This window comes from Saccopteryx leptura, chromosome 1, assembly GCF_036850995.1.
Source record: "Saccopteryx leptura isolate mSacLep1 chromosome 1, mSacLep1_pri_phased_curated, whole genome shotgun sequence".
NCBI lineage: Eukaryota > Metazoa > Chordata > Mammalia > Chiroptera > Emballonuridae > Saccopteryx > Saccopteryx leptura.
Window position 1 is genome coordinate 373,637,179 of NC_089503.1, and position 27,050 is coordinate 373,664,228.

The 27,050-nt window shown below is 43.8% G+C and overlaps 1 protein-coding gene across 6 annotated transcripts in view; it reads left to right on the forward strand.

Annotated features, from left to right (window-relative positions):
• The window catches only part of PLA2G7 (phospholipase A2 group VII), a 43,382-nt gene extending 16,841 nt beyond the window's left edge, over positions 1-26,541 (forward strand). For 3 of the 6 annotated variants that reach the window (XM_066359261.1, XM_066359259.1, XM_066359264.1), the window contains exons 2-12: positions 5,022-5,164; positions 11,092-11,213; positions 12,151-12,295; positions 13,788-13,881; positions 15,706-15,774; positions 16,450-16,579; positions 18,382-18,486; positions 19,563-19,654; positions 20,793-20,963; positions 23,843-23,991; positions 24,450-26,541. In XM_066359261.1, coding sequence (XP_066215358.1) covers positions 5,056-5,164; positions 11,092-11,213; positions 12,151-12,295; positions 13,788-13,881; positions 15,706-15,774; positions 16,450-16,579; positions 18,382-18,486; positions 19,563-19,654; positions 20,793-20,963; positions 23,843-23,991; positions 24,450-24,586 — 1,323 coding nt within the window. In that variant the 5' untranslated portion in view covers positions 5,022-5,055 and the 3' untranslated portion in view covers positions 24,587-26,541. The remainder of the gene's footprint in view (positions 1-5,021; positions 5,165-11,091; positions 11,214-12,150; positions 12,296-13,787; positions 13,882-15,705; positions 15,775-16,449; positions 16,580-18,381; positions 18,487-19,562; positions 19,655-20,792; positions 20,964-23,842; positions 23,992-24,449) is intronic. The other 3 variants (XM_066359263.1, XM_066359260.1, XM_066359265.1) reach the window with 1 other exon arrangement.
• The last annotated feature ends 509 nt before the right edge of the window (positions 26,542-27,050 follow it).

Sequence of the window (27,050 nt, forward strand, 5' to 3'; positions counted from 1 at the left end):
AGACGATAGAAATGTGAAATCTGCACCAGATAAAAGGAAAACTCGCCCAGTTTCATACCTATTCAGTGCAGTTCGCTGTGGGCTCATGCACAGATTTTTTAGGGCTCCTTAGGTAGCTATCCCGTATAGCCTCTACAGACTCGTCACTGACTGATGGCCTGCCAGAACGAGGTTTCCTTCAACTGCTTATCCCACCGAGTAATGTTATTCCTTTGTGATGGCGCTTCGTTATAAACGCGCTGATATTCACGTTGCACTTTGGTCATGGATTCGAATTTAGTGAGCCACAGAACACACTGAACTTTCCTCTGTACCGTCCACATCTTGACTGGCATGGCCAGGGGCTGCTCCGCTGTATACACTGTATTACGTCATCATCTGCGCATGCGCACATGCTGCCACATCATCCTACAGAAACTGGGAGGGTTTTCCTTTTATTTGGTGCAGATTTCACATTTCTATCGTCTTTTGTTGCTTTCCTGTGACCGGTCAAAAGTGCACCATGACTTTACGGACACACTGTATATTTCTAGTCCAAACATAGTGACTGACACATAGGCCCTCTTAAAATCCAGTAAAGGGAAACAAACAACTGAATGAATGAATGAGTCAGCCAGTCATTAAGTGATTGAGAGGATGAGCAAAGACAGCACGTGTGATAGGATGATGAAAAACTCTCAACAATTAGTGTATGTTGTTCTATTGCAGTAGTTTCTAAACACTACACCCTGGGACTGGCCCTGTCAAAACTGTTAGGAAGCTGAAATGCAGATGGCTGGACTTGCCTCCTGGAGGTTCGGAAACAGTAGGCCTGAGGTGGGGCTCAGGGATCAGTACATTCAAAGGTCCCCCAAGAGCACTTTGCAGCGTGGGTGTGGTCAGGGCGGGAGCTCTCGCCTGCTGTTTCATCTGGCCTTCGTTGTGCCCTGTTCCATTCGGAGGGCCAAAGATGATGGTCATGAATGCCACAGGGAAACATGGGGAGAGCAGAGCGCCCCCGTCCTGCTTGGAGGACTTGGGAAGGCCTGCCAGCAACTGGCTGTCTTTAATTCTTCCTGGGGTTATTGTCAGGGAAGATGTGATCACTAGCAAGGGGCTGTGGGCAACCTAACCTTCTTTGGGTCAGTGGAATGTCCCTAAAAAGTCACTCCTTATGTATTGCACTTTGCCTTCCTTTGTTCTCGTTTTCATCCCCAGTAATTTTCCAAATGGGATAAAGACACTCCCCTATTCTGTTATAGACCGTAAGCATCAGGGATGACTTTTCTAAAGCTGTCTGCTCATGACCCTATAAATACTTTCTGTGGATGATGTTAACTATGATGAAGAACCAAGTGGTGACAACAGGAATGAAGGGTGGTGGTGGAAGTCAGCCAGCACACAGCCTGACATTAGTTCAACTTCTACTCTGTGCTTGAGACATCAGTAGCTATTTCCTTGGGTTCATCATACACAGTACTGTGCAGCTCTGTAGCGTGTTGCTCCAAACATATATCAGAGCAAAAACAATGAGACAGAGTCTCATCTCTTTGGAGGGCAATTTCTAAGTATTTGTTGAGTCATCTTCTCAATCCAAGAAGTTCCCAAACACCTTAGCATCATGGAAGTATTGTTCTATTTACTAACTTGGAATGTTATAGTTTTTGACTGAATAGGAACTGATTCTACACAAAGTTGGTACATTGTGGTTAAAGCAGAGACTGAGACATTCTGGGTTCAAGCTTTGCCTCCAGCACCTGCTAGTTATCTGATTAGGACAAATTAATTAAACTGTCCTTGCCTGAATATCCTCAATAGAACGGGGATAATTAAATCCCCTCACAGATTGTTTTAGTCACGATTGAATAAGATAATGTGCCAGAAACTATGCAAAATGCTTGGGGCATAAGAAGCCTTTGGATGTCAACAGTTTTATTATTCAAATAGTAAACAGACTTTACTGGAGCAATTCATGCCATTTTAAAATAAAAAGACATATTCCAGCACTATGTATTCATATGAAAAGTTATCTACAATGTAATATCAAATATATGTGGAATATATAGTATGAAATTTTGTAAATACATTTTTAAACTGTACATTTATATATGTGTATGTATGTGTGTGTGCATATTATATGTAAGTGCAGTATTCAAGAATAGAAATACATACAGAAATAATCTAACTGAAGAGACAATTCAATTTTTTATTTACATTATTCTGCCATGTTTGGATTTTTGAAGTCATGTATTAACAAGCATTACCATGATTTGAAATCATATATAATCATATATAAAATTAAAAGTAATACTTAAACAAGATAAAACATAACAACCAAAATTATAATTTAGAGTCATATTATGCAATCTTTTTCTGATCATATATATAATATCTAAAATAAGGATAGTCATTCTACAAGTAGCCCAAGGAGCTTACAGTTCCAGTGACAGTTTTCCCAGCCTCCCAGCTGGAGTTTTGTAACCCGTGTGGTAAGAGCGGACCTTGCTACAGCCCTATCTCCTATGAAGGCTTTCGCTCTGGACTCCTGTTGCCCTAAGAATTTGCACCATATCATTTTAAATGGACTAGTCTTATCTCAGAAAACCTGGTATCAGCTCTTACAGAGCAGGGATTGTGTCACATTCTCAAGTATGTCCACCGTTGTTGACTTAGCAGAGGGTATGCAGTCTCGGCTAATTAATACCTGGTGACAGAATGGCGGCAGACCAGCTCTCAGTCAGAATAGGCCAGGCTGGGCTGCGATAATGCAGTAACAGTGTAACATGGAGATTTCAGTGGCTTCACTCGACAGAGATTTATTTCCTTCTCCTGAAAGACCCTGTGAATCAGCAGGGGCTCTTCCCTGTTCAGTGACAGGAACCCAGGCTTCTTCCTTCTTGAGAACCACATGTGGCTTCTAAGTTTGCTGTATCAGGGACAAGAAGGGATAAAGAAGACTCATACATGTCCTAGACCAGTGGTCCCCAACCGTTTTTGGGCCACGGACCGGATTAATGTCAGAAAATATTTTCACGGACCGGCCTTTAAGGTGGGATGGATAAATGTATCACGTGACTGAGACAAGCGTCAAGAGTGAGTCTTAGACGGATGTAACAGAGGGAATCTGGTCATTTAAAAAAAATAAAACATTGTTCAGACTTAAATATAACGTGTATTTTTATTTTCCCTGTCTCTCCCTCTCTCTCAGACTTAAATATAAATAAAATGGAAATAACGTAAGGTATTTATTCTTTCTCTGTGGACCGGAACCAAATGGCCCATGGACCGGTACTGGTCTGCAGCCTGGGGGTTGGGGACCACTGTCCTAGACCACTTCCATTCAAACTCCCATCTGTCAGAAATCAGCCCCAGGGCCGTGTCCAGCCGCAGGAAAGCCAGGAAGTGTCAGGGAGCACGTTGTTACTCAGGAGAGCTAATCATGTGTGCCACCACTGTCTGTTTCTGTCTTTCTGCAGAATAACTATGCCAACTAGTTAGTACCCCATTGGTGTCAATGGGACCAACACTCACACGCATCCTTCAACTTGGCTCAGTTTGTGCTAGTAACCAGGCGTGTTAGAAACTACTAGGGTTCAGAATGTGTTCACTCACCATGCAATGTATCAGTGCCTACCCTGCGCCGAGGGCTCTTCTGGGTCCTGCTAACACAGCAGGGGGAGAACCAGTCAGAATTCCCTACAGTCACAGATCTGACTTTCCAACAGAGGCAGATAACCAGTTCACAATAATGTACAGAGTACGCATAGCACTTGGTGATAAACATTATAAAGACAAATAAAGAAAGCCTGGGGCTGGGGGAAGGGCAGGAACTAGTGCTGTGGAGAAGGAGGTTGGATTGTAATTGTAAATTGATCAAGAAAGTCTCACGGAGAAGGAAACGTGGAAGCAAAAACCTAGGGGCAAGGGAGCCAGTCACTGGAGGATCAGGCCACAGGGCCTTCCCGGAAGAAGGGACATGTGACGACCCTGTGGTGGGCAGGGAGTGCCTGATGTATTTTCTGCAGAGCCAGGAGGCCAGTGTGGTTGCAGTGGGAATGCGAGCGGGGCTGGGGTCCAGTGAGTACAGACTGTGGGACCTGCTCGGTGACTTTAGGTCTGTGGCTTCTGCTCCGTGTGGTAAACTCGTCTGGGGGTTTTGAGCAGAGGAGTGACGTGTTCAGTCTGACTGCTATGTTGGGAATAAACGATAGGGACGAGGGTAAAAGCAGAGAGAGCTGTCAGAGGTTATTGCTAAAGGTCAAGTGTGATACGGCGATGGCTTGGATCATTTCTATCACCCCAACAAGTTGAGGGAATCTTTTAAAGGGGAGAGGTGCTGCACGATACGGGATAGTTTTTGCTACTAAGATGTTAACATGAACCCAGTCGTAACACCCTTTATAAGTACCATGAACCTGGACCTATCTGTTGGACCACAGACATTTACTCATGGATTCCACAAACATTTATTCAACACCAATGGCATGGCAGGCCTTCTGTCAGGCACTGGGGACAATAAGGAAGACCTGACCTCTGCCTTTGGGAAGGTTTCAGTGTGGTAGGAATAGAGAGATAACCAAAAATATAACATTGTCAACACCAAAAACAACCATGACTGTAGCAATATAACCATTCTATAGTTATGATGGGAATATTAACCAAAACTTATTGAATGTTTACTCCTTGCTAGGCATGCCTGTGGATAGTATTATGATTATGATAGATGATTATTATAATCATTGCATGTTGATGCTCTTCTTTATAATTGAACGAGACTGCTACAAAGTTAGAGAACGGGTGGCTTAAAACCTAACACAACAGTCTACAAGCATTATTCATGCTCTACAAACAGATCACCAAGGATTTTGTCATGCTAGAATCTATCCCAGCCCTGAAAATGCATATGCCATGTTTTCCAAATGTCTTCTTCCCTGATACAAGCAAAAATCATGTTACTAGTATCTAATAACACTGATATGTCAACCTATTTAAATCCTATTTATTGCATGCTTTTATTTTCTTTTTACTAACCTGCCCTGAAGTAGGTTAAGCTGAACCCACTGATCAGCTCCCAAGATGCTGTCGCCCAAATGGCACGCGCTCTTCTGCCTCTGCAGCTGCCTCGCCCTGGCCCGACCTTTGAACTGTCAAGACCTCAGTCCTGTTGCCCATATTAAACCTTCAGGTAAGAGTTACCTTCATTCCAGGCTTGAGCAACTGACTTGTTGCCAGACTCAAAGAGACGTCAGAGACATTGGCCTCTGAGCAAGTTTCATGAGGCGGATGCTGATGGAGGCCCTCTGTTCTCCCGGGGCAGGGGAGAGGGCCTCACTTTCTCCTCGTTTCAAGCTTCCATCTGCTTCAAATATGATGACTGCAGGACAGAACTGGACGGACTGGAGGCTCGGCTTGCAGCCTCCATGGAGAAGTTCATTCCCTCACCACCCTCTCCCCCCTCCCACTCCCCCAGAAGGAGCCTCGAAACCTGCTGATGGCATTGTGCTCAGCAGGTGTAGTCCTGGTCCCAGTGATGCGTGAAGATGGCAGTTTCGGGTGTGGAGATCCAGAGGGCAACAATCTTTCCCACCCAATGATAGGGAGGTGTAGGTGCTAAGGAGCCCAGAAGAGAAGGGACTGCGTAAGGAGCCCAGATGAGAAGGGACTGCGTGTTCACTGGAATGGTGGAGGGAAGGAGAGGAGAGGAAGGCACAGACAAACCCAGGAGGGGTGGCCAGAGGGGGACAGCCATCTCCAGGCAGATACATCTACCATTCCTAAGAAGGACCTTCGTTGCAAAGAGAATGCCTCTGGAGCTCTGTGAGTTCCTGTTAATCCCAGAGGGTTGTGATGCACGAAGTACATTAGCTAGTGTCCTCAGGTGAGCCGTGTAGGTAGGTGGCTTTTGAATGGTGTCATAATGTCCGTACCCACAGACCTGTGCACCTGGATAGATACGGTGCCTTTGGATCTAGTCATTCAGGCTTGATGGGTGACTCATTGCTGGAGCGTGTACAAAAGACCTTTCATAACCCAGCACCTTGTAGATCAATTTTTCCCTACTTCATAGTTGGGGAAATGAATGCATCAATGGGAGTGGGACTCCATCTTATATCTACATTTGCATAGGAAATGGCACAATATTTCACAGGTCCATCTATTGAACAGCACACCAGGGTACACTGGTGACTAAGTCTAAGAGTTTGTCGTCAAGTTCAAGGAGCTTACAGCCTAATTAGCTTTCCCATTACCTTTCCCGTGGATTGAAAACAAGTAACATCTTGCATGATGACCAGATTATCGCCTAGGAGACATTAACATCATGTACCTTTTATTGGTACAGGGTGGCAAATTCAAAACATGCGTTCTATCCCCTCATGTTTGAAAACCATCGGAAAGCTGTCGTTGGACCAGCAGAACCTGGAAACAGTGCTTATTCGTTTCTGTGTTCCAGCTTTGAACCTAATGCTCCACGCATTCTCAATGCTCCAAAAATGAATGCACATGTATTTTTCAATTTATTAGAAATGGCTTATTAAATAAAAGATGATTATTTATATTCTTCTTGCTAAACAAATACATAGGAGATACAGTTATGTAGGTAAAAGGTTTAGAAGTATGGGCTAGAGATATCCTATTTGCTAACAGAGGACATAAAGCCACGTAAGAGAATGCAGTGTTCCTAGCATGTATATTGTCCATCTCCAAACCCAGGAATGAATATCAGGAGTACTGGACAAGTGAATTTCACCAGAAATGAAAAATAGAATGAATAACATACAAAGAGTTTCAATGCTTTTATACAGTAAAGTTGAAAAAATAAGAAGTCACATAAATTCTGAACTGCCAAAATGATGTCATCTACAGAGTGGCCATTCAACCTGAAAATCCCCTTCCCTGCCTATTTCTTCATGATGAGTCCGCATAGATGGTTAGGGAACAAGAAATCCAGGACTGTGACCAGATTAGGCTGCTGGCACTGGCTAGCCGCAGGGCCCTTAGACCTGTAGCCAAACCTGGGGGCCAGTTCGAAGTTTCCTAAAACCTTCCCGGAGACCCAGTGTCCTGGGATAAGTGAGCCTGTAGCTGCCCCTTGACCTGTGGCTCCTGAATGCTGCGTGAGGACGTCTGGGGACAGAACAGGTTACAGAGAGCCAGGGCACTCCTGAAGATTGGAAGCGAGTCCCGGGTACAGGTGGAACTGAGATCTCACGGGGAATCTTGTGTAACCTGGAACCCTCCCATGGCTCTAGACCAGGGGTCCCCAAACCTTTTACACAGGGGGCCAGTTCACTGTCCCTCAGACCGTTGGAGGGCCGGACTATAAAAAAAACTATGAACAAATCCCTATGCACACTGCACATATCTTATTTTAAAGTAAAAAAACAAAACGGGAACAAATACAATATTTAAAATAAAGAACAAGTAAATTTAAATCAAGAAACTGACCAGTATTTCAATGGGAACTATGGGCCTGCTTTTGGCTAATGAGATGGTCAATGTGCTCCTTTCATTGACCACCAATGAAAGAGGTGCCCCTTCTGGAAGTGCAGCGGGGGCCGGATAAATGGCCTCAGGGGGCCGCATTTGGCCTGCGGGCCGTAGTTTGGGGACCCCTGCTCTAGACTGAACTCCCAATTCCAGAGGTGGTGCTCCGAGCCAGCTGTGGTTCTCTGGGGCTCCTCACCATCTCTGTGAGCCGGAGTCCTTCCCTCAGCCCAGGCGGAGTCACACCATGGCTGCCTGTGGGCAGGGGCCCAGAACAGCACAAGCTGGTGCGGCTTCTCCTGCTGTCCTCTGGACCTGATGGCTCCCTATTACACCACACAGTCTTAGTGGACTGTCTCAAATGGAGGAGAAAGACCCCTTTGTCATTCTAAATCGACCCTAAAATGTTAGCCTTTCAGGTAAAGTTATGTGTGTTCTTAAGACATCTCTAAGGACATGCCTTGGGGTTTGAACCTGCCCAAGGGGACAATGGTATGCTTTCCCTGAGATCCACTAAGACTCCGGCAGGGGGTTGAGTTTGGGCACCCAGAGTTAACCACCGCTAGGGAAGGCAGAGATGATATCAGTTGTCTCCTGTTACATGTTGTGTTGTGTGCTAGGTACTGGACGTAAGAATCAGCATCCTCACAACTGTCCTGTAGGCTAGTCACATGCTTTTACCCCCCATTTTACAAGTGATGATAAGAGAGGGGAGGAAATCAATTAGTCCAGAGCACCACAGCTAACAAGAGGGACAGTTGGGGCCCTGGCCAGTTGGCTCAGTGGTAGAGCGTCGTCTGGCGTGCAGGAGTCCCAGGTTCGATTCCCGGCCAGCGCACACAGGAGAAGCACCCATCTGCTTCTCCACCCCTCCCCCTCTCTGTCTCTCTCTTCCCCTCCAGCAGCCAAGGCTCCACTGGAGCAAAGTTTGCCCAGGCGCTGAGGATGGCTCTGTGGCCTCTGCCTCAGGTGCTAGAATGGCTCTGATTGCAGCAGAGCGACGCCCCAAGATGGGCAGAGCATCACCCTCTGGTGGGCATGCCGGGTGGATCCCGGTTGGGTGCATGCAGGAGTCTGTCTGACTGCCTCCCCGTTTCCAGCTTCGAAAAAATACAAAAAAAAAAAAAAGAAGGACAGTTGGAATCCAAAATAGGGTCACTGACTCCTAGACCCAGGCTCCATTCCTCTGAGCCCTACCTTCCCTGGGGAGGTTGCCTGGGACCTTAGGCCAGTGCTCCTTTAAACTTTAATAGGCACAGCTTTTCTGGTTCAGTAGAGCTGGGATGAGGCCTGAGGCCCTGCATTTCCAAGCTCCCAGGTGATGCCAGCGATGCTGGTCCAGGGACCAACTCTGAGTAGTAAGGTCTTGTGTGCCGAAAGGCTCATCTCTGCCCAGGTGCTTCCCACATTAGTCACCAAGGTACAGTGTATAAATAGGCCTCTTCTTAGGACTCAAAATGTTTCTGGGTGATTCCCTACAATAGCAATGCAGGTGCCATTCCTGACATCGTTCTAGGTGTCTGTGGCAGAGGCCGAGTGTGAGGGAAAGCCTGAGGTGTCTGTCTAGCCGAGTAATCAACTCACAGTCCAGCAGAAGGAAAGGAGTGGGCAAGCTGCATCCAGAAAGGTAAAAGCCTGGATATACTGATATTCGGACTCACCATCTTAAAATTAATGAGGGAACTTGAAGAAATCGCTGAGCTAAAGCCAGACTGCCATCTTGAAATTAAATGGGGTCGTGATTGGGATTTAGAAAGAAGGAGAACAGATGAGATGAAACTGCAGGTGTTTAAGGGTCTTGAAATGAGAGATAAAGTTTCAGTAGTGGGTGCAGACAAGAGTGCGTGCCGTGAGGCATCCGATGGAAGTGACTGAGCAGTGGCAATTGAAAGCTCACTTCACCTCATTTCCACAGATATTTACTGAGCGCTGGCCATGCAGATCTGAGGACACACAAACCGCTCTTAGGAGCTGGCGTACCGTGGGAGACTGAGTGTGCGAACTCCCACTTTAATATAGTATGACAGGAAGAATGATAAAAAATATACCCAGGGAATTTGATTTAATACTGAGGATAAAATGGTTAAGTCCTGGGAATCGGGGAAGACTTCTGAGACCTGACATCTGATCCAGATGGTATAGGCCAGGGGTCCCCAAACTTTTTACACGGGGAGCCAGTTCACTATCCCTCAGACCGTTGGAGGGCCAGACTATAAAAAAAACTATGAAAAAACCCCTATGCACACTACACATATCTTATTTTAAAGTAAAAAAACAAAATGGGAACAAATACAATATTTAAAATAAAGAACAAGTAAATTTAAATCAACAAACTGACCAGTATTTCAATGGGAACTATGCTCCTCTCACTGACCACGAATGAAAAAGGTGCCCCTTCCAGAAGTGCAGCGGGGGGCGGATAAATGGCCTCAGGGGGCCGCATGTGGCCCGCGGGCCGTAGTTTGGGGACCCCTGGTACAGGCTGATAGGATTTTCCTATGGGGATTTCAAACCCAGGAACTAACGTTTATTTACTTACGTGGGGGCAGAGGCAGCAGACCACCCAGTGTGTAGTTCAGGAGCCCTGGGGCACAGGGACAGGAGGGAGAGAAGGAAAGCAGAAGGGTGGAACTCCAGGAGGGTCCTTCTCCCAGTGCCAGGAACTGGGGGTTTCACCTGTGTGCCTACGAGCATGTTTTAACCCCAGAACGCTGGAAGGATAGGCCACAGCTGTGCCCCAAGGGGCGATGGGAATAACTTAGGAAGGTATATGTATATTTAAATACCACATACAAACTGCCTTCCAGAAAGATTCCAGTACATTTCCCTCCAGGACAAACCACGTGGTGATAGGAAGCCATTGAAGGATTCTACAAAGAATTGCCTGGTGAGCTTTGTGTTACAAATCGCTCCAGGAGTCGGGTGAACTATGCACTTGAAAAGGCCAAGTTCCAAGCTGAATAGAATAGTGAGGAGAGAAGGCAACTGGCTGGTCAACGACTGTGAAGGGAGAAGTGAGGCAGGTGAGCAAGAGGCTCCAGGTATATTGGGAGCTGGTGAGAAAGAGGTAGGAGTGTAGGATGGTCCCCAGGTTTCTGGTTGGAGGATGAGGAGGGGGAGTTGGGGAGATGGTCATCTAGTTTCTCTTTGGACCACCGGCTTTGATGTTCTCATGGGAAGGACATCAGGCGAAGACACACAGCGGGAAGGTGTAAGCACAAATCAGAAATGTGAGATAAAGCTCATGTTTAGGCGAAGCAGATTTGGAAAGTGGTTTTCAATGCGCCCTGGATTGGCGCCGGAGGTAAGAGCATGCTGAACATGTTAGGAGGGGAGAGCCCTCCGTGTCCCGGGGGAGGCTGTGAGGAGGGGAGAGCCCTCCGTGTCCCGGGGGAGGCTGTGAGGAGGGGAGAGCCCTCCGTGTCCCGGGGAGGCTGTGTCTGCATCCTTTCCCTGCTCAGCCCTTTCTGTCCCGCAGGCCCGCAGTCATTGCTGTGTGTATTACTAGGAAGTAAAGACACGAAGGAGGCCAGACACTGTGAAGCAGGAACATACTGGAATTTCTTTACATAACGGAGTCTGAGGAGTAAGGAATGACAGGTGAGATGACGTTTACCTGTTTTTCAGAACGGATCAATAAATTACAGGCCATATTATCTGCTGTAGTCTTTGGCCAAACTAAAATCCCCCGAGGAAGTGGACCTTATTCTGTCGGCTGTACGGACTTGATGTCTCAATATACTAACAAGGTGAGGCTTTAATACCACTTATCTTTATTTCCAGTGGTGGGATTGAAATAATTTAACAACTGATTCTCTGCCCTAATGACTGTTTTAAGTGTAAAGAAACGATATTATGAAAGGTAGATTATTATTTCATGCATTCAGTACTTAAATAAGAATAATAAAAGAGGTACACAAAACTAGATTATGTTGTACGAAACAGTTTTAAAATATTAATGGAAAAATATTACATAATAACTGACAAAACACAATAAAACTGTTATTTAAGATGTATCCATATTGCTTCTTGATTCGCGTCCTCACTTGCAATTTTTTTCACCTATGGATGGAATGAACATCACTACGGGCACTTAGAATACGCTATTGCACAGATGAATGTTAAAAAAGAGTAAGGAATTTTGTGATTTCCACATTGGGCGGTTGCCCAGGGGCCCACCTAGAGAGAACCCTGATGACAATGCCATTTTAACAACCAGTCGCCTAACTCAACAAAAAATTAGGTCTCGGTTCTACTGAATCAGTGCAAAACACCTGAATCTCACCACTGCTTTTATTGTAATATTCACTGTTGTGATGAATCCTTAGAGGTTTTAAAACTTGACCTTGCCCTCCTGCAAGAATGAGTCATTTTGCCATTTGTATTATTTCATAGGAAGCCTTTTGCTATTGAGTCATTCCCTAGCTTATTGCTGTCATCTGATTAACTTATCGATAACTGCACAATGTTCTTCCCTTCCTTAAATGGCTGAAACCAGGCTCACTTTTCAATCAGAAAGCTTAGTGTTATTCCACTTCTCTTCTGACTGTGTTCAACCATGACAGCAGCGTAGAGAGCTCTCTGGACCTTCATGCACAGCAGAGGCGTTTGGGTGCCTCTAAAGGAGCTGTTGGAATCTGTTTGAGAAGCGGCTGGACTGAAAGCACGTGCCTTTCTTTCCCACAGAGCACCTTCCTGCGTTTGTACTACCCATCCAAGGACGCTGACCACCCTGACACTATTTGGATCCCAAACAAAGAGTATTTTTTTGGTCTTAGTAAATTTCTTGGAACACACTGGCTTATGGGCAAAATTCTGAGCTTATTCTTTGGTAAGATTTCCGCTGATCCTTCTTTGTACGTTCTAGAGTATAAGAAACTTTTGAAGACAGCAAAGTAGATTTTTACCAGTCTAAACTTCTAGTAATAAGACAAATTGAGTATTTCTTAAAAGGCCAAAGACCAGGTAACTAGCAGCAAATCAAGGGCTCTCGATTTGCCTGGTTCTGAATGTGATAAGATGGGCGGGGGGAACAGAAGAATCAGACCTCACCCTGGCTCGTACCTCTCTCAGGGGCTGGCGTTTAGTTTTTCTTCTTACATAGGGTGGGGAGTGATGATGTGGTGAGAACAGCAGTGGCGTTGATGGGATGCTGTCCTCTGTGCTCTGTGCTAAATGGCTTCTAATGTCAGGCAAACGAGACAGGAAGCACAGCCACGATGATTCTCCAAAACCAGAACAAAGGAGCAAAAGCTAATGTCCTTACCATACCTGAGGAGACTGTTCTCGTTCCCATCTCCCACCCCCAAGGGACCAGCCTCTCCTCCTAAGACAGTCCAATGTGCATTCTCACGTAATTTGTCTACATTTCACAAATACAGACTTTTCCTTCCTCATCTGTTTGACCAGACACTGCCCTCGGGCTGGTGTTAACCATATCTTCAGATTTCGCCCTCAACACTACCTATAGTTTTTGGCATTTATTTTAAACATCTTGGAGTTTGGTTTATTTGTTTTTTAACTATAAATCTTTATGGTTCTTAAGTAACTTATAAGCCACTTCCATAGCAATCATCACATTCAGTCTTCATGATCACATCACCATTTTATAGATGAGAAAATGAAACACAGATAATTGATGAAAATGAAGACAGTGACATTTAAGAAGTGAAACGAGAGAAGACAGCATCTTCCATTTCTGTGCCCCTTACTAAGTGACTGCATTAAGTGCTTTACGTATGATACCTACTTAAATAGAATTCTCACAAAAATCCTATGAGGTAGATAGCATTTCCTTCCTGTTATGGAAAATGGAGCATTCTCTTAACTGACCCAAAGTCAATAGCTAGAGAGTGGCACAGGGAGTCCCAAGCCACATCTGACTATGAAGTCAATGGTCCCTCCACCTTTCTCTTGATTGTGACCTAGTTAAAATAAGAGGAGTCTCCTATTGGAAGATTCTGGCTTTCCATGGAATGTTCCTGAGGTTTAGTTTGTTTTCAAAACCATTCTCTGAAGTTTTGCCAAAACCTGGGGTTGGTAGTAAGGAAGAGCCTTCCTGAATACACCTGTAAGAAGGAAAATGTCTCAGCAAAAGCTCAGAGCTGGCAGAGACAAGTGAGAAGTAACAATCCTGTGGTCTTAGGACAGAACACGTGGTTCAGGTCCTTGGTTGGCGAGTGTCTCATAGGAGAAGTTTTGATGAATTTACTATTAATGCATAAATTCTATGGGTCAGGATTTTATACTAAGGAGATGTAGGTGAAATTAACCAGCAATATTCAAGCTGAAAACACTAATTATCATCTTCCGTCATTGTCCAGGTTCTTTGACAATTCCGGCTAGCTGGAATTCCCCTGTGAGGACTGATGAAAAATACCCACTAATCATCTTTTCTCATGGTCTTGGAGCATTCCGGTAACGTTTGAGAGGTTGAACAACTTTAGCCTTGAGGGATAACCTAGAAAGCCATTTCTGAAGAGAAGTGCCTGTGAAGGAGAGAGGAGAAGGGTCAGGAAGAGGTGGGGAGATGATGCAGGTGGACACTGGGGAAGAAGATGAGAAACGAAGAACACTGGGTATGAAGAGGCGCTGCCTGCAGCCCAGTTCTAAGCAAGATTGGGCCAGGCTGATGGGGGGTGCTTGACCCTCAGGGGTTCCTCACAGGAGCCTGTATCGCACAGGAAGGGCCTGCATAGACCCACACTGTGCCAGTCAGGAGGAGTGGCCTCCGGGAAGCTTAGCTTTCACTGGCTGGTGGATCTGAGGGTTGGGAGCTGTGTGCGGTTCTTCAGTCAAGTACAGTCCCTACAGCAAGGCCTCTGGGGGACATATTGTCATGATCGCCACCCCCTTTCCACTGTCTTCTCACATCTTCCCATCTTTCCCTCCGTCTACCTCAGAGAGTTATGCAACTTGCAGAAAATATTGTATAAAAGGTAGAATTTAGCTAGAAAAGGGTTGGGCAGCAACTATAACATGAAATTATTTTTGGACCTTTAATTGTAGTCTAGAGAGTGACTTGATTCCCACTAGACCAGTGTTTGGCAAATTAGAATTCCAAGAGCCAAATCCAGCCTGCTGCCCATTTCTATAAATAAAGTTATATGGGAACATGGTCCTGTTCATTTGTTTCTCACATTGTGGCTACTTTTGTGTTATAACAAGAGTTGAGTAGTTGTGACCAATACGTATGTATGGCCGACAGAACTAGACACATATACTATCGGACCTTTTACAGGACAGGTTTGCTGATCCTTGTACTAGATTACTCTCTCTTACTGAGTGGATCCTGGATCCTGCATCTTCAGGAGTAGAAAAGATAGGTCCTACCTACCTCTTTATTCTTATGGAGACTTTATACCAAATACATGATATAAGAAGATTGTGCAGGATGAAGACCTGGAAGAGGGTTACAAATGCAGTGGCTTTGCCAGTGGTTTTTAAACATTGCACCCTGTCTGATCATTTAAACAACAGCTGACATGTATAGTACTGACCCTGGTTTATACATGATTAAAAGCACTGAAAATGTATTACCTTACTAATCCTTACAATAATCCTACTAGGTAGCATACTGTTATAGCATCACCCTTTTACAGAGTAAAAGAAAGCAAGGCAGAGGCAAGATAGGTGGCTTACCCAAGGTAGATAGTAGAACAAGGCGAAACCAGGGTTTTAACACAGTGATCAACTCCAGGTCCTGTTCTCTTAAGCACCACTCTGCTCTGCCTTCCTACATATGTTATCATATTAAAACCTTGTAACTCTCCCACAGCAAAGCCTTTATTAGTCCCACTTTACAGGTGAGGACAAAAATTCAGCAATGTAATTACCTAAAGTCATGTAAGTGGTAAGTGGCAGAGCCATGATTGAAACTCAGAACTCTCAAAGGCAATATTCATAATCATTGCCCTGTGTTCCTTAGCCTTGGCCCCAGGGTGCTTTGCACTGGGTGATTCTTGTGGAGGGTAGGTAGCCCTGTGCGTGTAGCATGTTTAGCAGCAACCCTACCCAGCAGATGTCAGTAGCACCCTCTCCTAACTCCTGATGATGCAAATGATGACAGACATTGTCAATACATCTCCTGAGGGGCAAAAGTGCCTCCTCTGAGAACCCAGCTCTTTGTTTTACCCCAGGGCACGACTGCAGGTGTGTAACGGCCTCAGTGTGAGCCAGTATATTAGTGAACCTTACCTTGTAATCATTGGTATAGTCTAATGCTTTTCTCTTTGTTTGAAGGACTATTTATTCTGCTATTGGCATGGAGTTGGCATCTCATGGGTTTATAGTTGCTACCGTAGAACACAGGTATGTCACCCATAGAGTTGGGCTCTAACTTTCTGAAATGTTTATGAAAAATGTTGGATTGCCGACTATGATTACGACATGACAGAGAAGACTGAGTTAGATTGTCAAAAGTTTTGGAGGGCAGAGAGGAGATCAAAGGTGATGGAGGGAGACTTGACTTGGGGAGGTGGACACACAATACAATAGACAGATGATGTAATGTAGAATTGTACCCCTAAAACCTTTATAATTTTACTAACCAGTGTCACCCCATTAAATTAATAAAAATTTTAAAAGCAGCTCCACTTCTAGAGGGTTTATTGTGTGCCAAAATCACACACCATTACACGATCTTCATAACATGCCCAGGAGAAGGTTACCTTGATCACTGTCTTAAGGAGGAGAAGGAGGCCGACAAAGCCACACAGCCTGGGGGGTGACATCGCTGCATTTGATTCCAGGGGTGAGTTTTCAACGTGGCCTCGAAATTGTGACGATAGAATGGGCTGAGTTTATCACAAAGAGGTCTTTTTCTTAGAAGTCCCACTTTGATAAAAAAAGAATACAAAAACACAAAAGCACAGTGTGGAGGAAGAAAGAGAAGTCAGAAGCTCAAAGAGCAGCGGAGTCCAGGCTGGGGATGAGGAGCTCGGGGGAGAGGGGAAGTGTGAGTAACTGGGTCCGTGTGTGTTGTAGAGATGGGTCCGCCTCTGCGACTTACTACTTCAACGACGAGGCTGCTGCAGAACTAGGGTACAAATCTTGGCTCTACCTGAAAACCGTGAAACAACGGGGGGAGGAGGAGAAGCCGCTACGAAATGCGCAGGTACCTCAGACCTGAGAGGTGGGTGGTGACGGATGCGCGTAGGCACCATGGTGGCATTTGCTAATTTAATTTTACCCACGGCAAGCTATGCTCCTTGCGCTCCAACTTCCCGTTCCCGAAGGATCTGCCAGAAGATTCTGAGTAATAAAATCCCCTTAATGAAATGCGTGGGTTCATAGCGAAAACAAAGACAAGCAAAAATTCTGGGTGATAACAGTGAAGGTTCAAAATTCTTTTGCATTAGAACTTATTTTAGCCTGACGCAGTGTATAGAGCGTCAGACTGGGATGTGGAGGACCCAGGTTCGAGACTCCGAGGTTGCCAGCTTGAGCGCGGGCTTTTCTGGTTTGAGCAAAGCTCACCAGCTTGGACCCAAGGTCGCTGGCTTGAGCAAGGGGTTACTCGGTGGGCTGTAGCCCCACGTTCAAGGCACATGTGAGAAAGCAATCAATGAACAACTAAGGCGTCACAACAAAAAACTAATGATTGATGATTCTCATCTCTCTCTGTTCCTGTCTGGTTCTCTCTCTCTGCCTCTATAAAAAAAAAAAAAAAAAAAGGAAAAAAAAAGAACTTCTTATTTAAAAAATAGCAAGATAAATTTCTAGTCCCATAAGAAAGACTGCTTTTCAGTGGGTATGAAATAGTATTAAGAGTCTAGGCCTTAGAATCGTACTTTCTACATGTGAATTCTGGCTCTATCACTTTGTAGGGGGGTGGCTTTGGACAAGTTACTTGCTGTCTTTGTTTAATTTCCATGTTGTCTCTGTAAAAAATAAAATAAAATAAAATAACGACAGTACCATCCCACAGGACTGTTGGGGACATTAAATGAAATAAGACACACTGGCTTCCACCTGTGACAGCTTTCTAGTAGGTGCTTTACACAAGTCAGCGATTTTCAACAGCATGCCATGTGCCACAAGAATTTTTTTTTTCCGGAGACAGAGAGAGAGAGTCAGAGAGAGGGATAGATATAGGGACAGAAAGACAGGAACAGAGAGAGATGAGAAGCATCAATCATTAGTTTTTTTTGTTGTGACACCTTAGTTGCTCATTGACTGCTTTCTCACATGTGCCTTGACCATGGGCCTTCAGCAGACCGAGTAACCCCTTGCTTGAGCCATCGACCTTGGCTCCACGCTGGTGAGCTTTTTGCTCAAACCAGATGAGCCCACACTCAAGCTGGCAACCTCAGGGTCTCGAACCTGGGTCCTTCGCATCCCAGTCCGACATTCTATCCACTGCGCCACCGCCTGGTCAGGCCACAATAATTTTAATACATGAAGTACCTAAACATTTAGTCAAGAGCATGGGTCCTCTTTTTACTTAGATTGTCAAATTAAAAAAAAAAAAATGACAACAGCCAACAAAAGAGCTATCCAATGTGAATGAATCAAAATTATACCTAATTTTTTATCTGTCAGATCAGCAGAAAATATATCTTTTGGTGAGCAGCAGAATTTGAGTAATTAGTTAATGTGCGATGAGATGAGAAAGGTTGAAAATTGGCGACAAGTTATTGCACTTAATCTCACCCACATTTCACTGAGGTAGGCAGTACTGCACAATAATAAAAGCTCAGAGAGGTTAAGTAAATCATCTGAGGTCACATGGTGGGTGACAGTAGAGCTGGGATTGGAACCCTGCAAGCTGGTGCCTATGTCGTTAGGCAAGGTTGTCTTCTAATGACTCACTGCTTAGACATTTCCCGTTTATAGGCACATGCAGGCTCTACACAGACTTTAACATGAGTATTACAACTTTCACTTTCTCATTTCCCCTTCTAATAAAAACGCTAGGTGCGGCAAAGAGCAAAGGAGTGTTCCCAAGCTCTGGATGTGATCCTCTCTGGAAAGCCAGTGAAGAACGTACTAGATTTAGAGTTTGATATGCAGCCTCTGAAGGTGAGCTATCAAAGCCTTTCCCTTGTCCCGTAGCTCTTTACTGTTCTTCACTGTCTGCTTTTCTGCCGTAATACAAGGCACGACATGGTCAAGGGCAGCAAAAGAAATTACAGGTAAGGTATTACAGCAAGGAGGGATGCATGTGGTTGAATTCTGTGTGCTACAAAGTTGCCAACAGTCAGTCTACAGAAACAGCAGCTTCACGTGGTTCAACCTCATACCTCCAGGAGAGGTATTGTAATTACTTGGGTGGCTTCTGCGTGTTTTTGAGCTTGATCCTGGAGAGTTGGTTTGAAAGTTTTAGATACAAAATTGGTAGAAGAATATCGGACCAAGTAAAGAGCATAAACAAAGACTCCGAAGTGGGCTGGAAGGTAGAGTGCAGGGAGGTTAAGCGTAGATGATGGTCTGTGTCCAGACAGAAGAGTGTTTGTTGTTCCTCAGTGGGCCCCTCTCTCTCCTGTCTCCATGCCTTTGTGTATGTTGTCCCCTTGGCCTGACTCACCCCTCACCCTGACTGAGTGTACTTAATTTTCTACTCCAGGCAGGCATCACCTCCTCCAAGGGAGGCTTTCTTGGACCCCACGGCCCGGCCCTAGATGGGCTGTGCTGTCTATCATATCTACTCTTTGGTACCACTCCATTGTACTTGCATCATGCACCTGTATCTCTTTCTTCCCCGGTAGACTCTGAGTTCTCTGACAATGAATTCAGTGCCTGGTACAGGGCAGGTGCTCAATAAATACTCATGGAGTGAACTAACTAATAAATATGAACTGGGGAGAGGGACAAGTCAGCACTGATGTTGATGTTTCAAGTGCGGGGAACTATGAAGACCATCAAGGTCACTTCTGACCTTTTACAAATGCTTAACATATCTCTGTGTGTATTTATTTGTATATAATGTTTACTGTGTATATTATATATGTGTATATTTGCATATGTGTATATTTCTTTTTATAAGAAATCAAGGTACATAACGAATTGAGTGGTAATTTTATGATTCACAGAATCACTTAGTCTGTTCTTATAACAGTGTGTGAGATAGTTATGAGTTCATTTGCTTTTTCACATAGGACTCTATCGATAGGAATAAAATAGCAGTCATGGGACATTCTTTTGGTGGAGCCACAGTTATTCAGGCTCTTCATGATGACCAGCGATTCAGGTAAGAGAATGAGGCACGGAGAGAACACAGTCATTATTGGAAGCAGGGGAGTGACACCCATGTGAAGTACAACCCGATCAAACTCTTAGTAAGGAAGGGATCCTTTGAGGCTTACAAGTTTATTCTTTTGCCCCCATTGAGTACTATGTGAATTCTCACAGGAAGAAACCATTGACCTTTATTGCCATTAAAAACTCTCCCTGCCCCTGTAAATTTCCCCTCACCATTCTTATTTGCTTGAGGGCTTAACATTTTCACTTGGAAATGTATCCTTATGTACACATTTGATCTGTGTTATAAAGATTGTGATAATAATATTGCCATCTTGTAGTCTAGATTTCCCTAATAAGCAGGGTATTTTTAATTAATTTTTTCTGTTATCTTTCACTTGGAACGATGTCTGAATTTACATAGTTACTTTTTTCTTTCTTGCATCACCGCATTACAGAGTGATGCGTTCTTATAGAGCTTACCCCTATAGAAAGGGGAGGACCATTGGTGAAACTTCATCTTACGTTTCTTAAAATCTGTTTCATTTTATGGGATTCTCTTCTTCAGTCCATTAGGCACATAAAACGGTGCCCCAAAGGTCAACAAACATAGGATCAACTGACTTTTAAAAAGACAATTAGTTATATTTTCGGATGATGGGCCCCATATATATTTCTCCAGTGCCCACTTCTGCAGGTAAAGAACCTCTGAATATAAAGCAATGAGTCCAGCTGTTACTCTAGAAAAGGGAATAATAAATAGACTATGGAGTATCTGGCTGATCTGGAAACGGGAGTAATAGTGCCTGGACTGAATTGTTTCAGACATCCACAATTTTGAAGAAATTACTACTTCTCAAACATTTATTTTGAAAATAATATAAAAAGGAATAAAAATTTTAAGAAATTATATACTCTTCTAAAGGTCACAGTTTGTAAATGCCTCTAAAAGGAAAGGATTACATAATTCCACATCTGCTACCTTATAAAGCTAGTCATATCCCCTTCTGACATGAATATTAGACCAGTGACATAACCCATAACCAACCAGCATGGTGTGTGTCTATTATTCCTAGTGCCCAGAAGTCTTATATGATATGCTCGCCGCGCATAACCAGCCGTTTTTTATTGTCCCCAAACACCTGCAGATGCGGCATTGCCCTGGACGCGTGGATGCTGCCACTGGATGATGACGTCTATTCCAAGTTTTCTCAGCCCCTCTTTTTTATCAACTCTGAACACTTCCAATTCCCTGAGAATATCATAAAAATGAAAAAATGCTACCTACCTGGGAAAGAAAGAAAAATGATTACAATCAGGTAACAGTAACTGACTGTCATCATTTAAAACAGAAACTTGGAACTTGGATAAACAGCAACAGAGGTCAGCGATGCAAGGATCATTAAATTTGTGGTTTAGACTTTTTATAAGCGAGAATGTTAGAGAATCTCGGGTTCCAAGTGCTTTTAGGCCTACTCTTCTAAAATGCAAACGTTTGAATAGTGTTACTATCTGTAGCTCCTATATAGATCATTAAAATTTGCTCTAGATGAATACTTAAACCGTGCACAAGGATCCATGCCACTTTCATGAAAACGCAAGACCAGGCTTGCACATTTTGGGTGCTGGGGTAGGGAGAAGTATTCCATCATCAGGCTAGTGGTAAGAACTTTTGTGTGTGTGTGACAGAAAGAGGGACAGATAGGAACAGACAGACAGGGAGAGAGATGAGAAGTATCAATTCTTTGTTGTGGCACCTGAGTTGTTCATTTACTGCTTTCCCATATGTTCCTTGGACAAGGGGCTACAGCAGACCGAATGAACCCTTGCTAAAGCCAGGATCCCGTGCTCAAGCCAGATCAACTTGTGCTCAAGCTGGCGACCTAGTGGTTTCAAACCTGTGTCCTCTGCATCAGAGTTTGATACTCTCGCCACTGTGCCACCGCCTGGTCAGGCGAGCTACCAAAGGCAGTGCTAGGACTAAGCACTCTTTAGAAAAAAAAATGAGATCATCTGCTGATATGGGCAACAAGTTTACCTATTTGGAAAGAATATGAATTTATTTACTTCCCAAAACTACAGTGGGGTCATGTTAGTGTTGGCAATATGCTTATACGTGGACATGAAAAAGAAATCCCAATAAGGTTTTGAACTCACAATAGGATGTTACAAAGCAAAGAGAGCGCTCGCCCCTTTGAAGAGACACAGGAGAGAGATATACAGTATGGGTAATAAAGACTTTTGGATCATTCGGGGAGAGGTCTTCCAGCTGAGGTGGTCAGAAAAGGCTGCTTGGAAGAGATGGGGGTAGAATTGGGTTTTGAAAGATCGAGACCATTTAGAGAGATGGCAAGGAAAGATCTAGATAAGGTAAGAATGTCAGTTTAGCTTATTTGTTTGTACAAATTTAACTCTAAACAGAAATACTACAGAACACCTAACCGTTCCTCCACCCTACATCCTTACTAGTCTCTGTACCTGTATCTTCTCTTCTCTGCTGGGAGCCCGGAAGGAATAACTTGTATTTAATATTTCATGTCCTTACTTCCATGGACCCTTGAACCCAGTGGTCTGGCTTCCTGAACGCCCACCGTGTGCTGAAGCTGGCCCTCCGGAGGCTGTGAAAGGCCCGGCAGCCTCATTTGCAGTGTCATGCTTTCTCTGTGCAGCCATTTGATATTGGTGACAGCCTTTATTTCTCTTCCTCTGGCTACCCCAGCGTACTCTTTCCTGCTTCCCCTGCCATTCAGACTGCTCCCTCTCCCCCACCCTCTCCTTCCCCTGGGCCGCTCCTCTACTGTTAGTAGCACCCAGGCGGCTGCTCTCGGCTCTCTCCTGACCCTTATCTACCTTCTTTGTGAGTCTGACTCTCAGGTTCTGATTGGAATGAGGGGAAGAGTACGCTGGGGCCAAGGGGCTGTTTTGAGGAGAGGAGACTGAGAGGATGGTGCTTTGCTTATAATCAGCAGCCAAGTTAAAAAAAAAATTGCACCAAGTGAGGCTGGTAATAATGTATCTTGACCTTGATATTTTTTAGCTTGAGACTGGAAAATCTGGGTAGAGATGTCTGGTCGCAAACTGGAAATGTGTGGACTTTGTATGTTATGCATGAAAACTTTGGAGTAGTTGAGACCATACAGTGAGAAAAAGAATTGGTCAGAGAATAAAACTTTGGTAACTGCTTACATTTAGCCTGACTTACATTTAGACTCAATGGATAGAGCATCAACCTGGGATGCTGAGGTCCCAGGTTCAAAACCCCGAGGTCGCCAGCTTGAGCACAGGTTTACTAGCTTGTGTGCAGTGTCACTGGCTTAACTGTGGGACCATTAACATGATCCCGTGGTCGCTGGCTTGAAGCCCAAGGTTGCCAGCTTGAACAAGTGGTCAGTGGCTCAGCTGGAGCCTCGGGATCAAGGTACATATGCAAAACAATCAATGAACAACTAAAATGCTGCAACTATGAGTTGATGCTTCTCCTCTCCCTTCTGGTTTCTAAATAAATAAACAAACAAACAAATAAACAAATAATAAAAGAAGTGCCTACATTTAGGTGAAGAGCCAGTAAAGAACAGACCTTAGGGAAATAAAACTGATGCAATGTCAGGGAAAGAAAGAAGAAAATCCGCAAGACAATCAAATGTCAAAGCATCCTGGAGGAAATAGAAAATGAACAGCAAACAAGGTCATTCTACTTGATGGTCAGCTATTGCTAAATTTAAAGTGAGGCAGAGTGGTTTTTCTAAGGTGCTTACAGTATAAGTAATATAAGAAAAAGTGTTTTTCTCATCGACTTAATCTACAAAACCCAAATTGTTTTTGATTAACATGAAATAGCTGTCAAGGTACATGGTGGTGGTAACGGAGCAAGCTTCTGGCGCTGGTTCAACGTATAACACATTCCATCTACTCTAGTTGGGAGTATTCTAGTCCCCTACAAAGCTGGACTCATTTCTTCTAAAGACAAGATGCCATGCAAAACAATAATCTTTGAATTGTTTATCTAGAAGGGAAGATAAATATATACTCTAGGATCCCTAAATGAACAGTCTGTGACCCTCAAATTCATCTCTAGAGAGATGAAATCAGTAAGTTTTGTGTCCTCGGTTTTCAGTAAATAAGTCATCCAGGCCAGTGTCATTTCTGCACCCTAACTACAAATATAATCTTATCAAACAATGTCTCATTTATTTTTCAGGGGTTCAGTCCATCAGAATTTTGCTGACTTCACTTTTGCAACTGGTAAAATATCTGGATACATACTCACCTTAAGAGGAGAAATAGATTCATATGTGGCTATAGATCTTACCAACAAAGCTTCATTGGCATTCTTACAAAAGCATTTAGGTAAGAAATTAATAGTTTTTCAAGACATAAACTGTTTGATTCTTAGGATGAAACTGTCTTGTCTTACTATTGCACTAACCTCATGTGAACTGTTTCCAGTGGTTTACAACTTAACATAGCAGAAAGTCAGTTTGAAACAAAAATGGGAGAAATTTTGTATACTAGATATTAGGCAGTAGGTCTACTTGTTAAAGCTAACGGTTTTCCAAAGAAGACTGGGGTGGACATCCACTCCGAGGATGCTGCGCGTGTGCCTCAGTCCCTTCTCACTCAGATGCAGCCGCTGCAGTAGCCACTGGGCGGCTGGGCACAGGGCACCCTGGCACAGGGCACCCTGTCCTCCCTGATCATCACACAGCTGATGGAATTCATTTCATGATGCTATGGTGCCACCTAGTGGCACTCCACTGTTAGATGCTCTCGAAAGTTGAATGTTTATTCACGTTTCTATTTTACAGGACTTCAGAAGGATTTTGATAAGTGGGATTGTTTGGTTGAAGGAGAAGACGATCATCTTATCCCAGGGACTAATATTGACACAACCCACCAACACGTGACTCTACACAACTCTACAGGAATAGAGAAACAGAATTAGATTAAAAGTGGTTTTTTAAGTCTTATTTTAAAGAAGTGTCTGAAAGTGTGTGTATGGTATGACTTTAATGCATTTTCTCAAATGAAGTCTTATTTTAAACTGTAAACTATACCGTAATAGTGATTAAAGCTTGGATTTAAAATTTTTTTTTCTTTTAAATGTAAAGAAAGACTGCAGGATATAAAATTCATACCAGCCATAATTCTACTTTTTACTAAAATGGTCCTTTTTTAGTGTCCGTTTAATAACTGTTTTCTAAATTACTTTGATGAACAATGATATTAAAATGGGCACAATGCCAATGAAAACATGCAATGACATAACACTCCCTTAAATATAATAGATTTTCTTGCCTCATTTCTCTGTCATGAGCAACAGAATTGGGTTTTGGCAACATAGTAGTCTAAGTTGATTTTGGCAGCATTTCCTTTTGCTCTTTGGTCATGTAAAAAAAAAACTACATTAAGCAGATAATAAATTCATGGCTTTACCACTGGTTTAACGACACTAGAATTTGTTCAGCCAGAGGAGGGAAGGCAGAAACAGACTCCCACGTGCTCCTGACAGGTATCCACCCAGCCATCCCACTAGGGGGTGATACGCTGCCTATCTGAGGTGTTGCTCCATTGCTCAGCAATCAAGCTCTTATTAGCACCTGAGGCCAAGGTCATGGAGCCATCCTCAGAGCCCAGGGCTAACTCACTCCAATTGAGCCATGGCTGTAAGGATGGGGGAGAGAGAAGTGAGAGGAGAGGGGTGGAGCAGCAGTTGGGCACTTCTCCTATGTGCCCTGACCAGGAATAGAACCCAGACATCCAAAGGCAGGCTGACACGCTATCATTGAGCCAACTGGCCAGGGCCAATACTATACGATTTGAATGTGATGACTAAATGGAGTGTTTACAAGGGAAAGACAATTGAAGACAGAGCAAGGACAGCAGATTAAAGCAGATGAGAGAAAGTGGGTAATTTGTTTGCATTTACTTAAATGGTTTATTTCTGGTGGATTCTACTTATTAAAGAAAAGTGCATAAGACAGGGCAGAAGTTCCAGTTATTTAACATTTTAAATTAGCTATTCACCCAGAGGCTTGGACAACAAGGAAACATTCAGAATTACTTTTAACTGCTTTATTTTCTAATTACAGTGTTACCTTGAGATACAAATTTAATTCGTTCTGTAACCAAGGTCGTAAGTCAGTCAACTCATATATCAAGCTGCCGATACTGGACCCATGCACCAACGTGCCAACTAGCGGCAGCCTCCGAATCATGACTCGTATCTCAGAATTTTGCTTGGATCTCGAACAAAAATACAGACCGAGTAGCAGCTCATATCTTAAAAAGTTTGTATGTTGGTCTGTTCATATCTCAAAGTACCACTGTAGATTTATTTACTGAATGTTTTTAATTCTGTAGGTTGTACTGCAAGTACAATACCACAGTAAATGGAAGGGGAAAAGATACACTGAAAAAAAGTATGCACTTATATATCAGGAATCAAGGAAAATGTTTTTTAAGTTTCCAAGGGACAGAAAAGTGATGCCACAGATTAGTTAAGTATACTGTGGTCTAAATGTGGCCTTGTTGCTCTTCTCTGTAATTAAGTGAATTAAGCCTGTGTGAACAGGGTAATCAGCACTTGGTAAGCAAGCTCAATGCACTATGACTGCTCCATTTCTGTCTCTTCTGCCCAGTTAATAAGGTAACTGTTCTGAAATGGCCCTTCAGGCCTATTTTAATGTTGAACGTGCAAAAATAACTCATTATGAGAAATTTACTACCTCAACTACGTTTAATGCAAAACCATCTCCTGCCTGACCTGTGGTGGCGCAGTGGATAAAGCGTCGACCTGGAAATGCTGAGGTCGCTGGTTCGAAACCCTGGGCTTGCCTGGTCAAGGCACATATGGGAGTTGATGCTTCCAGCTCCTCCCCGCTTCTCTCTCTCTGTCTCTCCCTCTCCTCTGTAAGATGAATAAATAAATAATTAAAAAAAAACAAACCATCTCCTTTCTCCTTGTTGAAATCACACCCAAAGTTTAAGGTTCGCAGTTCTCACTGGTCTGATCACTTTTCCTACACATACATCTCCTCTTCCCCACTCTCACGTACCGAACCTCATTTTAGAAATGGATAATCCCTTCAAGTGTGGATGCCCCGTTCAATAGCACCTCTTCACCACCTTTTCTTGGCGGCACCTCCTCTGCAAAAAGAAGGTAATGCTGACAGGATCCCGTGAGCTGAGGTTGAAAGAAGAAGCACCTAGCCTAGTGCACACTCTGAGCATTGTTCAAGGAAACAGGAAATGTTTATTGAATTCCTACTCCTTTTCAGGCACTTACCATGATTCTTTCTAATCTCAAAAACTCTGCAAGAAAGGTTTTGTTATCCACATTTTACAGATGAGGAAGATCAAGCCTCTAGGGCATTCTATTGTGTAAACTGCCTAAGTCACATGTATAG